Genomic DNA, 16,817 nt, shown 5'->3' with positions numbered 1-16,817 from the left:
AAGCACAGAAGACAGATGTGTCTCACTGCATTGCCTCTATCCCCTTCCTTGCCACTGCCACTGTGCATTTCAACTGTAAAGGTATCTGATCACTAAGGACCTTCACCTTTAATCAGAAGTCTCTGAGGTACAAAACAAAGAAGCAGACACCGGGCCTAGAGGCTGTGCGTCTTACCTCCCCCTCCTCTAGTATGGTGGTTGGAAATTTCATGTACGTGGGCTGAGCCCAACTTAATCAACATATCCCTTAAAGTGGAGAACTGTGGTAACTTGAGTTTTCTTCCCCTGTAAACAATCAATGTGGTCATTTGTTTTTGCTGTGCTGAGGATTGAACCAATGCCTTGTGCATGCTAGGAAAGAGCTGCTTCCCCAGCCTTGGGTGTTTTGAGACAGTCTTGCTATCATAGCCCAGGCTGGTCTTGAACTCACAATCCTTCTTCCTACTGAGATCACAGGGGTGCACCAGTATGCCCAGCCATACTGGTGCCAGAATCATACCAGAGTATGATTTAGTTTTGGAAGCACACAGAAGAGATCAAGTAATCAGTGAGACAAATCCTTGGGCAGCTTAGTTTCCTGTGTGTGCATACAGGCAAATTCCCATAGTTGTGGAAGCACATGAGGTTCAATGAGGCAAGTGTGGTAAGACACTCGGATGGGAGCAGAATCAATGGCAATTTGGGCAGACTGTGAAAAGGATGGATTCTTGCCAGTGAGTGATTAGGCAGGATAAATTTACAGGGCAATTACCCTTGGCGGGGCTTGGGCAAGAGTTCCTAACATGGGCCAACCTCCTTTTGTAAGCATAAACCTCAAATAAACATGGTGGGAAGAGCTACCTCCAGGATGGTATCTAGACGTGTGTGCTTTGATAGCAAAAAGGCACAAGCTAACAATAATGAGACTGCAATTGGCTTGAGATGTGTCAACTTTCTAGATAGATGCCTTCTTTTGGTAACAGACTCCCCTGACTTACCCCCCAAAATCAGCAGACAAAGCAGCCAGTACTCTGATACAATTGTATTTATTACAGTCTCCAGACTCCCTGTGACATACAACCTGAAGCAGAACATTACAAATGGATGGTACTAGCAGCAGCCCTCCCCCCAATGGGAAGCGTTTCAGTTAACTTAACAATTAGGAGAAATACAAAGATGAGCGAACAGTCATGGTTCTTCTCTCACAGCTGGTATATGAACACTGAAACTATCCACATGTACAGTCACCCAGCTTTCGTTGTGTCTGAGACACACTGATAAGTCAATGCAGAGGGGTATCCCTAGGGTGACATCTTTAGATGTCACTACGAAATAAGGAAATCACTTTTTAAGACATGGCTTACTATCTACTATCAGGACAACAGAGTAAAAGTGAACAGCTGCCCCAGAGCCCAACTCAACGTAAGGCAGCAGGTAATCATCATTTAAATAATACCCCTGAAAAATTGTCAGACATTTTTTTCACGGTTCTAAAAAACATAACATCAGACATAAACATCAGATGTGTGCTCCAAAGGACTAAAAATCAAAAGCAATTGCTATGTATTGGGAATAGCTTTTACAGCTTTCCTAAGGGACAGGGCCCGTGCTTGCAGAGTGTTTTTAAAGGAACACTAACTCTAGTAGCTTATCAAACTACTTTTTATTCTAAATAAATAACAGACCAACTGAAGGTCTCAGGTGTACTGATTTTTTTTTCCCTAGATCTTCGAACCATCCAAAGCCACTTCTTGACAGAGAGCTTTCGTTTTTATTAGAAGAGTGCAAGAGAACTTACAGACCTTTGAAAAGTACTCAAAACTGAGAGGAAGGAGGCCCAACCCTTCCTCAGAACCAAGAAAACTGTGACAGGGACTCCAAAGGCGTATCTTAATCCATCAACACCATTTGCCAAGATGGGCCCCCTTTGCCACACAGGCCTACATGAGATGTTTCTCGTTTATAATCACTAAGAAAATCCTTTGGGGAAAAAGAAAAACAGACTGAAATGGGACTGGCTGCATTCTGTATCTGTACAGGAAAAGAAAAAACTGAACAGCATGAAAACAATATGTTTACATCATGATACTCTTTCTCTACGTGAACCCTGACCTTCCCACAGAAACCTCTTCATTCATAAAAGCACAGAAGGGAATGAAGAGCCTTGGGGCAGCACCAGTGACAGCAAGCTGTCTTGGAATAGTTTGAATTCTTTCCTGAAGGCAAAGTTTAGAGAAAATTTAAGGAAGCAATTTACAAAACCAATTCCACTTAATGATTTTGCCCATGTTGGCTGCTATGGAAATAGTGCAGTAGAAATACAAATACTTATTTGCATCAAGTTAGGTTTGTATTTCTTTTTCTCCAAAGGCAGAAGTGGCTTACACAGATATTAGAAAGGCATACAAGGATGAAGGGCAGCTTACAGCTCACGACCTGAAAATCCCTAAGGTGGACCTTCACACAAGGACAGATGGGGCTACTGCTGACCAGCTGGCAATGCACAGCAAGGACTGATGCTCACCTAGACTTCAATGCTAATGTTTTCCCAGCTTTCTGCCTTCACATGCAAGTGCTGCTGATCCAAAGCCACCTGCCACAGACACTGCTAACTCGGGCTAACCACTTCTGCCTCTGCTCAGAAGATGGCTACTGAAAGGAAACATAATAGCTTCTCAAATGCTAAAACAACCTAAGTGCAAGTCATACTAATGACAAAGCAGGAGAATCACTTCTATCTACAAAGAATAGCACATTAACTGTACTGGCTATGAAATCATATCTTTGTTGTTTTCAATACTACAGTTTGAACTAGGGCTTATACCTGCTGGGCAAGTGGTCTAACAAGTGAGCCATGCCTCCAGTCCTTTTTGTTTTGGTTCATTTTCAGACAGACTCTCAGACCTTTTCCCTGGGGCTGGTCTGGGACCTGATTCTCCTACCTCCACCTCCTAAGAAGCTTGGAATGTAGGCATGCACCTGGCCATATCTTTCTCTTTCTTTTTTTTTTTTTTTTTGGTGGTACTGGGTTTGAACTCAAGGCCTCACACTTGAGTGAGAGGTGCTGTACCATATCTTTCATTTCTTAGTCACCTGGTATTAATGTACATACAACAGGGAGTGTTCTGATTCACATTCCCCCCACCAATGTTTCTACAAGCTACTTTAAAAAAAAAAAAAATGATTCTATCAGTGACCTGGTTCGTGGCTATGGACTTCTCCCCCAAGTTTTCCTGCACATACAACATACCTGAACTTAACCAATGTATTACCTTCCTTGGGTGGTGGTATTGAGCACATTCACCATCTCTGAGTGCAGATAAACCCAATTAACATGAGAAGATCTCTATGTCAAGTACAAACCACAGTGCGAGAGCAAAGATCTGACGGGAAGTGCAGGGGTCCTGGGAGAGTGCAGAGGGGCTGGCTGCCAGCCTACACAAATCTGCCCGTTTTGTCTACAGAGGCCCCATTTCCTGAGTCCTTAGACAGCAGTATAAGTTTGGCAAGCACATGCCTCGTTTGGATGATACTACTTGCTTCAAACTGAGCAAAAGAACCCAAGGCTGAGCTGGTAACACAAAGAGCTGAGAGTTGGTCCCCTAAGCTCTGGCAGGATTGTTACCTAACAAGGTCAGATTCTCCTGAAAAGACCTCACCAGGTACACAGGAGTGTCCTGTGAATTGACATATTTGTGTGAAAAGCCAAAGTTGTACATTCAGGGGGAGTACTACTTTCAGCAAGCTTCCCAAGCCAGATCCCTGCAGGCAGGACATCAGACCAGTTCTGCTGCATTCCAGTTGTATAGGGTCCCTCTCAGGAAAGGGGGGTGGTCTTCTAGTTATCTACCACTACTTTCCTTTTTTGTTTCTTATCCTAAGGAAAACTTCAGCTATTTCCATAGCAGCTTAGTATTTACTTATTTAATTATTTTTGGTGCTGGGGACTGAGCCAGGGCCTCACGCACACTAAGTACTCTCTCCACCATGGCAACTTATGACCTAGTTGATCACATTTTTTTGAGCAGCAATACATTATTAGGACCTATCTTTTCTTTAATTTTGAAAAAAAAGTTCTCCAATAACGACATTAATTCCTAAAAACTGCTGTCTCTGAAAATAATTTTTATGCTTTGTGAAACAAAAAGCACATTACCAGAAAGTATTCACTCCAGAGATGAAGGACACACACCACCTAACATGGGTTGCACACAGCCTAAGATGGGTGTCATATTGGGGAGAGAACTGTAAATCAATTCTCGTAAGAATACATCAAAGTTGTACGTGAACACGGAGGCTGGCATGCATGTACACCAATCCGTTAGATTTAACCAGGCACTGGAATGAATGGGAATTGGTTTTGTTCCTTTTGATTGCACGTTTCTCAGTTACTGGGGGAACACAGCATCCACTACAGCTTCTGGCTGAGAGACAATAGGACAGACAGATAAGGACAGCCACACAGGGGAGAATGGTAAAGAGATGTAGGCAGTGCTGCCTGATGATTAAACAGACAAACATTAATTTGGGAACTGAGATTTTGGGCATCTAGTTGGAAGTGAATTTAGATAAATACAATAAGATATTTAGGTAAATGTATTAATAAAGGTAGTTGTTAACTAGAGCTCGTACCCTACAACCTCTATAACTTTAGACATCTGATATGGCTCCAGAGTATACTTTAAAATGCATTTAACATAAACAGAAAACAACAACAACAGAAAAACAGTTGCAAATTCCCCTTAGGGAATGATGCCATTTTTAGCTGCTCAGTCTCCCTTTGGTACTATCATTGTAAACCCCTTGCAAAGTTCAAGGGAGTTCTTTAGGATAATTATCAGAAAATGGTGGGATATGGGATATGGGGGAAGCAGCAAAAAAAAGTCCCTCTACATTCTTCTGAGAACTTCCACTGTCCCTCTACAGAAAGGAAAACAGTTCCCACAGTTTTCACTGCTTTCTGATGATAGTTACAAGATCATAAAGTGACACCTAGGAAGATTCCTTTCTTATATAGCACCTGCCTTGCTCCTAAGACAGAATTCTTACAGAGCTATGAAATAGTTAGAAGTTACTCATGGCACTTAAACATGACTAGAGGCTGTAGGATGCCATCCTAAAGTTCTCTGCCACAATGCCCGTGAGGTAGGTGTCTGCCAGGGAAAGTGAGGCACAGAGGGGTTAGCTGCTTGGCTCTCATCGCCATGAGCTGGTGGTCCAGTCAGCAGAACAATGAGGTGTACCAGCTCCCCAGCCTCGACTCACCCTGCTTCTCAGAAGGCCGACCCATGTTACACAACAAGTAGAGCAGGGGAAAGTTTTGTTTTCATTTCTCCTAATTAACTACTGATTCTCACATTGAACATAAGTTATATAAGATAGAACATAAATTAAAAAATCAATATTGCCTAACAGTCTGTGTCAAGATGCAGCCAATATCATATGAAAAGCACATAATAATAAGCTTCAAGTTGGCGTGTTCGTGGGTTCTGTGGGACTGTGAGTGAAGTGTTCCTTAGACACACCCACCTACTTTCTAAGAACCTCTTTGGCCTGACACAAAGGAATAAAACTACCATTCTATTTCAGGATAAACCATTCTAACGGATATCCTGCACAAGGCTGGCTCTGCCTAGAAAGGGGAGCCTCAGCCATGTGATGTGTATTACTGAGTTCATGCAGACCTCTGAAGCCAGAAACGAAGGTCACAATCTCCTTCCACAAAGCTTACAGGACAGTACATATGACATACAGAGGGGCAAGACCACAGAGTACATGCACTAGCACCATGCCACAGAAGTCAGAGGACAAGAAACCACCACACAAGCACATTATGGGCCCATCTGGTGTGCCATGTGCAGAGGCTGCCTCTGGAAAAGGGAAGACTGATAAGGTCCTGCAATCCTTCCTGCAACAAGGCCAAGGACCAACCACCTGTCTCAATTCCACCACTGCACAAGCTGGCAACTTTCCCAGACCTTACTGATACTGAAAGGTAACAAACCTCCTTTCTTCATCAACAGAGAGCAGTGTGGAACAAAATTCCAAGGTCAGTTATAAGATGTGGGTACAGGGCTCCGGGGTACTGGAACTGTTACTGTTAGAACCAAATTCATGGTACTCAGGGCACTAGCTTGTAGAAATGTGACAATTCCTTTAGAGACAGTTTTTGTCCCTAGTTTCTGAGGAGTGATTTCTACCCACACTGCAAACCCTAAGTCAAATGGAAGGGCTCATATCTGGCTTGAGTCTGAAGTGACACCCAATCCAATGCATGTACCTATGAACAGCTTTTGCCTTGTTATTGATTCAAACACCCATCCTCCCAATGCCTGTCCTTCCCTTGAGCTCGTCTTCCAGAGGCCTGAGCCTGCTCTGTCCTCTGCATGTGCAGGACCAGAGGGAATCATTCCAACTCAGAGTTTCATCAGGATACTAGAATATAGCATAGTAGCAACACATGCACTTTATTTCTCAAACCAAAGCTCAAGTGAGGCTGAGCTGGTCACTGTGCAAGATGAACCAGCAAGACATTCTCACCTCGAATGAAAATCTGATTTATGTGTCGAGTGAATACCTGCTGGTAATCCACCTTGGGCTTTCGCTTTTTCTTACGGGACTGGCTCCTGGAAAGGGTGGTAGCCCTGGAAAGGGTACCTCCTGCACTGGATCCTTCCGTCCGTGTAGTCCTGGAGCCTGACAGCTCTGACCTGGACTCTTCCCTTGCAGATGCCTGCAGGGAAGAAGGGACAGAGCGGGAACGCCTGCGTGAGCCCCGGTCAGTGTCTCCTCTTCCCCACACTGAAGCCACTTTCCAAGTGGATGTCTGGGAGTATCTAGAAAGAGTGGAGTCTTCTACTGCAGACTTGGAATCTGCTTCCTTCTTGGAGGTATCTTGAAGTTTCAGCCGATCAAATAGCTATGAGGAAAGAGATGACAAATGTTAGCCTTCTCATTAGCCTACAACACCCCTCCAGATTCCTGAATTATGCTCTGTGGACTCTGAGTGCATTCTTTAAAATGTTAGTAAGACTTCTTAGTTTCTAGCTCTCACTCAGATAAATCAGTAAGCATGTCAAGAGAAGGCACGTGCTTACTTCAGTGGTATAGTGCTGAAAGACTTTAAAGCCTTCTAAGAGGTAACCTGCTGCTCAAAAATGCTGGTTAGAAGCACAGATGCATTTGAGATCAGCTGGAAGCAGGAGGTGAGAGGCTAATGGAGACCTTTATGGGCACACCTAGATCACAAACAGGGCAAGGACACCCTGGTCAGCAGGCTGGAAAGGAGGATGGGTACCCAGGAGGTCAGGGGAAACTGCCTACCCTAGTGAGGGTCAACGAAGAGTCCCGCTCATACGCTTTGCCTAGAACAGGCTTACGGTAGGTCTCATCCACATCTGTAAGTGCCTAGAGAAACAGCCCAAGGGGGAAAAAAGGAAGAAAAATTAAAATGATACTTTATAGATTTTTGGGGGGGAAAAGGCAAAAGTAAACTTAACAGCTGACTCAGCTCTTAAGCAGAAGACAATGGTTAACACCCAGCACTCTCAGCCTAGCATTTCCAAGCTGCTGCTCTTTAGGACTGCATGGTAGACATTCGTAAATTTCACTGTGCATAAATATCCAGAAAGTTATTAAAATACAAAGCCAGGACTACTCTCTTAGAGATTATGATTCAGAAGGTCTGGGATGAAGCCCAAGAAACTTTTGCTTCCAGCAGAAACTCCAAGTGATTCTGTGGCAGGGCAGCTTTAAGCACACTTGAGAAACACTGCTGTTTCTTTACCTCCTCAGTCCCAACATCAATATGACAACAACTAACACAGTTTAACAGGATGACACGAAGAATTACAGGTGAGCTTGCCTCACAGAGATCAAACTCACAGGACAACTGTCGGGTTCAAATGAGACTGTGTAATGGAAACTACTCTGAATAATGTAAACCACCTCACAAATACAAGATAAATAGTATTGTTATTACCACCGTCAGTAAGCATGTTCTCTAAAATCCTTTCCCCTCAAAGATAGAATTGTAATAGCTAAGTATTTTTTCTTACATGGTAGAAATAGGAAAACTGAGGTGCAGATGTGGTGCCTCTGGCTACATAGGTACCAAGTGATGGAGGATTCAGGTCTAGGTCTAACATTTGAAGCTAGGATTTAAATTCCCTATCAACTGAAAACATGGCCAACAGAAATCAGAAAGACCCAGATGAAGTCTTGGACTTCTACTTCCACTAACAGTATTATCTGAGAAAAACCTTCCAGTTTCTCTAGAGTCAGTTTCCTCATTTGTGAGATGCAACAGTAAAAAAACCTATACTGCATTTATCAAGGTAAGATATAAAGAGGCTGAGGCAGGAAGATCATGAGTTCAAGGTCAGCTTGGGCTACATGCATAGTGAGTTTCAGGCAAGCCTGGGCTACATAGTGATACTTGGTCTCAAACTCCCCCTGCCCTCCACAAATATAAGATATAAGGCCCCATTGTACCGCATCTGGCACATAACAAGTACTTAACAAATATTAGCAACAAGTGTCACTACCCAGGAGATGGCACAGATGGGGATAAAGCACAGGGAAAAGGCAAGATGAAGATGAAAAAGAAACACTAGAAAGCCCTGGTGGTTCTTTGTTTTCTTGTTATAGTTGTACTGTAACACATCCCTGCTCTCCGACAGATGTCTAATAAGGAGACAGTAAGCTTCTGTAGTGTTGAGGGGTGCAGGCGTCCTTCCCTAAGAACTCACTATATGAAGTGTTTTGCTTATTAATGTCTGCTTTACCCCTATCCTTATCTTTCTTCCAAATCCAAGTGAAAGAAATTCCTTTCTGAATCTTCTGAATCTAGCACCAGGCCCAGCCACAGTGAGAAGTCAAGAAATATTTTTAGATGAACAAAAGAATGCCTTGTAGGAAATCAACAGGAATTTACTAAATAGATGAGAGCAAATCCTTCCTACGCCAGGTCTCTTGAGCATGCAGTAATGACATTTGAGCTGGAAAATTCTGTGTGGGGGGGGCTATTTTGTGCCTGTTGAACGTTCAGCAGCATCCCTATCCCATACACCTTAGATGCCAGCACCTCACTCCCTGCCCCAGTTTTGACAATTAAAAAATATCCTCAGACAGAGATCACCAAAAGTCTTTGGGAGGGGGAAGAGCAAATTGCTATGGCAGAGCACAGCGCCATAAGAAAAGGAAGCAATAAAAGCAACTGTCTATTGTTTTTGTCTAAGAGTACACAGAGTTCAGTTCTTCTGAGAAGTTATTCTGTAGGTTTTGATTACAAGGCTGTTCAGGTATATAGGATAATCTCCTGCAAGAAAGGTTAATTACCATATTCCAAAACTTGTCAAATGCCACGAGGAAGCCTGTACAGACGCCCCGAAGTCCCTTGAAAGTGCGGATGTGAACATTCACCTTCACCCCCTCCCGGATACAGCGATGGAGTTCGCCCAGAGGGCTGCCTTCGTGCACTGAAACAAGAGAATAGTCAGCTTGGCGTGAACATCTACCATCAGCCCCAGAATTAACAGTCAACCACCTAACCATACCAGTAACAATCACAGTGACAGCCTCACTTTTGGAACTGGGAGGCCCAGTGAACCAACACACGCTGAAATGAGATCTGATTTCAACAGAATGTGTATAAACCACATCGTCTAAATGTTTCACTACCTATATATCCTTTATTATTCAGTGATGTCAGTGATTCTAAGATGCACCATCACTTAAAAAATTCTGCAGGCAAAAAAGAAATACATTAAACATTCACATTATGGCTGGAGGCGTGGCTCAAGTGGTAGAGCACTTGCCTAACAAGTGCAAGGCCCTGACTTCAAACCACCAAAAAAAAAAAAAAAAAAAAAAAAAAAAAAAAAAAAAAAAGTACACATTAGCAGCTTGATTCTTCTCAATTCTGGGTCTTAAGACAATGTTTTTCAGCACAATTCTCATGAATTGCATATCCAGCTTGAGCTTTCCCAAGATCCAACAGCCTTGTTCCTATGTTTGAAGGAACAGAACTGAGTCACACATGTCTTTAAACATGTGCCATTCTTTCCAAGGGAACAGCCTTTTGGTCCTACCAATCTAAGCCCCTCTATGCATGAGCTCTTGGGAGTCACTGGTGATTTGGTGGACATCGTCTCGACACTGGGAGGAAAAGCACAGATTGTGCTCTGAGCCCAGATGGTACACAGGGCCCCTGCTCTATGTCTGGTCCTGTGAGACTGCTGAGAAGCACCATGAAAAAAGCAATGTGACAATTCACAGAATGATGCAACCACACACTCCAGTTTTTATTAGGAGAGGTCCTTCTCTCAGAGCTTGGGGGCAGTGACAGACTTTTCTTATTTCATGTCAACTCAGTTCTCACAATATGTTGCCTTGTAGTACAGAATCCTCCAGAAAGACCTCCCCACATACACATACCCAGTGTCAGTTTTTCTCTCCCAAGTTTGCAAGGCAAAATTGTTTGGAGAGTATTTGTTATTAACAGTAAACAAATTTCTCTGTTTTGTTTCTAGTGGCAGAAAAGAAAACAGTCCTGTTCTTCAGTTTGGATAACTTAAACCGGTTCCTTTTTGCCACCTTATCCCTCATTCATGAGCTGGTGTATAAACGATAGCCATGACTACTGAAAGAAAATACTCTTGGAAGACAGTAATTTAACAGATGATAAGTAGGAGTTTAGATCAGATTGAAAAATTGGCAATTAAGTGCCCCTGGAGGAAAAGTGGCACGAGAGGACTTGGGAAAGAACAGGAGGGCTCTGGTCGGACCACTGACCTTTCTACGCAATGTTAAAGTCCTCTGAACCTGTGATAAAGTTGTATGAGTGTACACATATATCTGCCCATGTGTCATAGGCTATGTTGTCAGGAATTGTAAACAATTTTTAGTTAATTACCACTAGTGTGTGACCTTGGTGACTAACTGTATCCTTACACTAATTAAACTAGTTACACTAGTGAGGTTACACTGGTGTCTATGTTAATTTCAGGAAGAGGTCACTATAATTCCATTTTAGAAGCTGATCATAATGCCTGAACTATTTCCCTTGTCTACACATGTGCACTGCCTTGCCTCCCAGACATATGCATTTCTACCAAGAATAGAAAGATCACTGCCATTCTAACTTGGAAAAAAAAAATAGGGGCTTTACTATGTCTCTTCCCCTCCACCCCAGACAAAGAAGGGGCAAGCAAGGATCTTAATAGCAGCTCCTTATACTAATTAGATAAATGGCAAACTCAGAAATTTAAACTCTTACACCTGTCATTTTCTCATGCTTTTTTTTTTTTTAATTTCTAAAGATTTAACAAGGTGTAAGTCCAGGGAATAGTTCATGCCTTGTGTGATGAAAAATACAACACTAGCACCACTTATGAGAGCAAACTCTCTAGGCAAAAATGAACTCCCATTCTAAATCCGAATGCATACTCTCTTTCCAGCTATCTCCGTAACAGGCTCCAAATGGGTATGAGCCAAGCTGCTAAATCTTAATAAATTTAAGAATATATGCCTCATATCTGAAGAAAGCTATTCTTCCAAATCCCCTCTCAAGTGCCTCTGCCCTTGGGCCACATCCTTCCAAGACCAGGTCAACTTTAGCTCATTCTTCCTTCTCCATCACCAGATTCCAGTAATAGACTGGAACTTGCCCTTCTCTTTCCACAGCACAGTTCAGTCCAGAGCCTTATCTGATGAGTGGTCTCCTGGATCCCCTTCCTAACATCTGCAACGACATCATCGTCATTACTGCCATCACCAGGCCTTTTGTTTGAGCCAGGCCTCAAACGAAAAGTAAATTTGCTGTTATGTACATTATTCTACTTAATTCTCAAACAGCCCTAACACTGATGGGTACTATGGATCCAATGGGCTGAGGGTTCCTTTGCTCTGCACTAAGGGAGCTTAGAGCCTAGGGCATGGACCCATGCTCTTGGTGTTACAACTCTGGGCTTTAAGTGCCACTAGCCCAGCACCTAGCAGCTAATGTTCCAGCTCCAGGTTTAGGGTGTCAGTACCCTCAGCTTAGTGACCAGGGCGTTCTCAAGCTGGGGCTTGTAGCCCCTCCACAGCCCTGGCTCCTCAGAGCTCTCTGCCATCTCTGGCCTTCTCAGCACTTGGGCAGTCCTTCCTAGTCTCAGCTCTCTGCAGTCTGCTCCAGCCACTCTGGAGCTCTTCAGCCACCTTCTCCTGCTGCTGGGTGTGCCTGGGATGACAGCCCTGGAATGGTTTGCTCTTCTTGTTACCAGTTCAGCTCACTCTACCCAGGTCATCAGACTCTAACCATGATAAAGACTAAGTAGACAACAGAACCATACAGAGGAGGCCTTTTGGAGCCCGTGTTTCAGTGCAGGGGCAGGGGGGAATGTCTCCTTGGGCTAACCAGAGGATAGGGAGGAGGTTGCACATAATGCCAGTCACACAAGCACAGCTTCCTCTCTGCTAGGCACACACTTCAGCCTCTGGCCTGAATGGATGCCACCTGCTTGCAGACATCTGCAAGGGCTCCAAAGTGGCTGTGGGAAGGGTACTGAGAGGGTCACCATAGTGAGTATGATGGCCTCTAAAACAGAAGTGATAGCCTCTACAACAGGGTGATGGGATCAGAGTCTTGCTGAGTGGACAAGAGGCATTCTAAGTATTCATAGCTACCCAGCCATGGTGGCACACACCTGAATTCCCAGCTACTCAGGAGGGAGAGATCGAGAGGACCCAGGTTCAAGGCCAGCCTGGCCAAAAAGTTAGCAAGACCCCATTTCAATCACTAAGCCAGGCATGGTGTGTGCCTGTAATCCCAACCACCGGGAGGGGGCATAATAAGAAGGAAGATCATGGTCTGAGGTAAGCCCCAGCAAAAAGAATGAGACCCTATCTGAAAAATAACTAAAATGAAAAGGGCGGTGGGTATAGCGCAAGTGGTAGAACTACTTAGCAAGAATGAGACCCTGAGTCTCCCGATACCACCAAAAAAAAAACAAAAACAAAAAAGATACTACAAAAATAATGAAAATATTATTAAAAAATGATGCCAGCCCTCAATGACAGAGGAAGTGGTAGTTGATTGTCAGCTCTGTGAAGGCTAAGGCTGTGACTGCCGCCTTCCCAGAAAGAACTCCTGGAAGGACAGCAATGTTTGACCACAGAGATAAGCACAGCAAACCTGCTCCCTGGGGCAACTGCCTGAGTTCCCAGTAGAAGGGTCTGCCAACTGTCAATCAAGCATCTCAACTGCTCTAGCTTCACAGGTTCAGTCATTTTAAAGGGGAAAAACATTAGAGGGTGCTCACAACAAAAATTTAATATGAAATTAACATTCTTCATTGACAAGCTTTATCAAACAATGTCTAGTCCTCAGTTGAATACTTTTAGGGAGCTTGGGTCCTCTTGTTCTTACTATTATTTCACCCCAACTTACAGATAAGGAAACTGAGGCTCAGAGCATGTAAGTAATTTGCTCAAGGTCAGTTATCTAGTACACAGCTGAACCAGCCCTCAATTCAGGCAGGTCATGTGAATTCTGACTAGGGGTTGTTAAGTATGTCAATCTAAAAATAAGAATGACCACTGCAACAACAGTGACATTTCAACATTTGTTGAAAATGTTCCTGTGTCCTAGGGAATGTTACTGCTGTAATATTGAATCCTTAACAATTTAACCCTTACAGTGACAGATAAATACCATTATCGTTTTTCATGCTACAGAAATGTAACTTGCCTAAAGTAATAAAACAGCTAGAGGTTGGAGGAAATAAAACAGAAGTTGGAGGAAACCGTGTTCAAACCTAGGCAGATTCTACACATTTGTCAAAACTCACTTAAAAAGGCTGAGTTTTGCTACATGTAAATTACACTGACAGCCTCATTTTTATCCTCACCCATCCCCTTCCTGACTTCAGTACCTAAAGCTAACTTCTTGCAGGAACTCTTTCTTTAGTAAGTCTAATTCCCACCCATGCTGCTGATGTCTCCTTGATTTCCAAAGGCCATCGACTCTGTAAAATCAACTCACATCTATGGCGGTACTCCTAAGTGTCTCCACTGCCATGGTTAAAATGTTCAGTGACGGGGCATACTCTGAGATCTCAATTCCAGATGTGTACGGGAAGTCCACAAAGCTGGTGTCACACAGTCCTACAGATGTAGTAAAGCGCTCCGTGGTAAAGCTAAAGCCACCCACCATGTAGAAGTGTGTCTTTCCCTTGCCAATCTGAGTAGCAAGCAATACTGGAAAAATGGAAAGAAATGTTAAATCTAAGACTTGGAGTGCACATCAATAACCTAATGGTGGCAAAACATATAGGCAAAACAAGCCCCCCACCACCACCACCAAAACTGCTCTGATTTTAGGAGCATGAACTGTCTTTGTGTCAGTTCTGGGCAAGCTAGCCAGGGAGTTCCCTAGCTTGAGGGATGCTCTGGCAAGACAGCACATCAGCACCATGACAGACACAGTTTTTCAGGATGAGTCTCTCCTAACAAACACATTTCTAGGAATGAAAAAAAAAAATCCCCTGCTTAGTACACTCCTCCATTCAAAAGGAAGTCATTTAACAATGTAATAACTTAATGATGGGATCAGATGCTTTGAATGGCTAAGTAGGTCACTGCCTTCACAGAACAGATGTTAGAGCCGTTTTGCCAGATGACAAAAGATATAACCCTCGGCTGTTCTGATTCCATTTATACAAGACCTAACTCACACATTAGAACCTCTACAGTTTACAGCTTTACTCTAAGGATCTATTAAGAAATTCCCTTGTGCCATTTACACTCTCAGAACTTGAAATAACCTGCACATAGAGGAGCCTAACAGACACAGTCCTGCCCCCTCCAGTCACTGGCTGTAAAACAGTGCCTGGGTTTTAGAGGGATTCTGTATCTGATGCATTCCAGCACTTGGGATTTAGGAAGGTGAACATATGTGAGTGCATCAAGTCCCTGCGGCCCTTCTTCTGCTCCTCACACCCCAGAGCGACCTGTCACCCCTGCCCCCCAAGCTGGGGTCATGAGACCAAATCTCTGGTTCGATCGGAAGAGAGAGACCGCCCCACAACTCCATCTCATCCAGTTCACTAATACTGGCTGTTCTCCGTATCCCCTCTCCCCACCATAGTCCCCAAGACCTCTCATCACGTCTAGGATGTCCCCCAAACTGTTTCCAAGTTCCCCATCTCTCCTGCAGACCCAGTGCAGGCTCAAGTCCTGCGGAGACACCTGCCTGGCACCATTGACCTCTGCGCCCCTTCCACGGCTCCCCATCACGCGCGCGGCCCGGGCGCCCCCCGCCCCACCTCACCCCCTCTCGCCCCCTCCCCCCGCCCCACCTCACCCCCTCCCGCCTCCTCCCCCGCCCGCGCACTCACGGGGCATCCGGGTGAGCACGTTGCGCGGCGCCTTCCGGCCGCGACCCCGGCCCCGCGGACGCGCCCCGGCCGCGTCGTCCCCGTCCTCCTTGGCCACCATGAGGCGGCGGAGGCGCTGGATGCGCTCGGGGTCCGGGGCGGGGGCACGGCGGCGGCTCCGGCCCGAGGTTCCGGCTCCGGAGGTCGTGGCCGTGGCCGTGGCCGGGACTGCGGAGCCCCCCGAGCTCGCGCCCCGCGCCCGGCCACGCCCGCCGCCGCGGCTCCCGGTCCTCAGGAAGCTCTCGTACTCGGCCACGTTGTTGAAGCAGGGCGCGTTGGGGTAGGGGATGGGAGGCAGGCAGGGCGCGTACAGGGCCAGCAGCGGGTCGAAGCTGTCAGAGCTGACATCCAGCCGCGGGCTGGGCGGGTTCGCGGGGCTCCCGGCGCGAGCCGACCTCGCCCCCCACTCGCGCTCCTCCATGTTTGAAAGGCCCGCAAGCCGAGGCCGATGGGAGGAAGGAGCGGGGCCGCCAGAGGGCGGCACTGCGCAGCCGCGGCACAGGGAGGCGGAGGGTGCACTGCGTCGGCGCGGACGCCAGAGGGCGGCATCGGTCTATGCTGCGCCCCTACCCGGGGGTCGGGGGGAGGACGGGGCGTGGCGAGCGGCTGCGACCTGCCCCCGCCTCCGCGCGCTGCTGACCGGTTAGCGCCTTCCCTGGGGCTCAATCTGCTCCAATGCAGTGTTTTACCATCTGTACCATTGTCACTTAGGGCGTCTTTTAACACTCCGGACACCTTGGGAATGGAGCCTGGCATGGCACTTTGCAACTGCAACCTACTTCTAGCCGGAGCTGGAGGGAAGGGGGCAGGAAGAGGACGAAAAAGGAAGAGCTCCTTTTGCGGTGGGGTTGGCTTAGACTCTCTGGGTTTTTCTGTCTCATCTGGAGGATGGTAGGAATAGTACCTGTCTCTTAGAACCGCTCTAAGTATTGAGGTACTGCATATAGAACAAGCAGTACATGCAAGCTAGCCATGTAAAGTGTACCAGAGCACGCAGTGGCTGCGTGCGTTAGCCGGCGTCGGTTAAGTGTACGGTGGAATTAGAAAGGAGATCCCAGTCCTCACCTCCTTTCCCTACGCATGAAGTTTGCACCAGAACTGGAAAGACCTCTGTATCAAACAAAATTCATTTTATGACTGATTTCTTGGGCTAACCAACTGGAGGAAACCAGGATTCACAAGACCGGGTCCGTACCATTTGTTAGTTTCTAGCCTCAGCAATATATGAAAATGATAGTCCCCTCCAGATGTTACCTCCTCATCCAGCAGAGCCAAGGTGCTTCTGTCAAATGGAGGCCGCCACTCTCAAGATGTGAACCAGTATCAACTCTTAGTGTTTGCTTTTGTGTCTATTTTCGTTCCCTTAAGTTGGACAAAAAAAGCCCAAGAATACTGTGTTTTAGAGACCAGGATGAAAAT

General features: G+C 45.5%; 1 protein-coding gene across 1 annotated transcript; it reads right to left on the bottom strand.

Moving 5' to 3' along the window:
* Positions 1-1,009: 1,009 nt before the first annotated feature.
* Positions 1,010-15,857, bottom strand: Lsm11 (LSM11, U7 small nuclear RNA associated). Its single transcript, XM_020179210.2, has 4 exons — positions 15,360-15,857; positions 9,319-9,458; positions 7,303-7,386; positions 1,010-6,898 (listed from the first exon to the last, which is right to left on the bottom strand). The coding sequence occupies exons 1-4, from the start codon at positions 15,817-15,819 to the stop codon at positions 6,485-6,487; spliced, it is 1,098 nt and encodes a 365-aa protein (XP_020034799.1). The 5' UTR covers positions 15,820-15,857; the 3' UTR covers positions 1,010-6,484.
* Between the last annotated feature and the right edge of the window lie 960 nt (positions 15,858-16,817).

This window comes from Castor canadensis, chromosome 16 (genome assembly GCF_047511655.1).
Source record: "Castor canadensis chromosome 16, mCasCan1.hap1v2, whole genome shotgun sequence".
NCBI classification, from domain to species: Eukaryota; Metazoa; Chordata; class Mammalia; order Rodentia; family Castoridae; genus Castor; species Castor canadensis.
The sequence above is the reverse complement of the archived record's forward strand: the minus strand, read 5'-3'. Positions and strand labels throughout refer to the sequence as shown.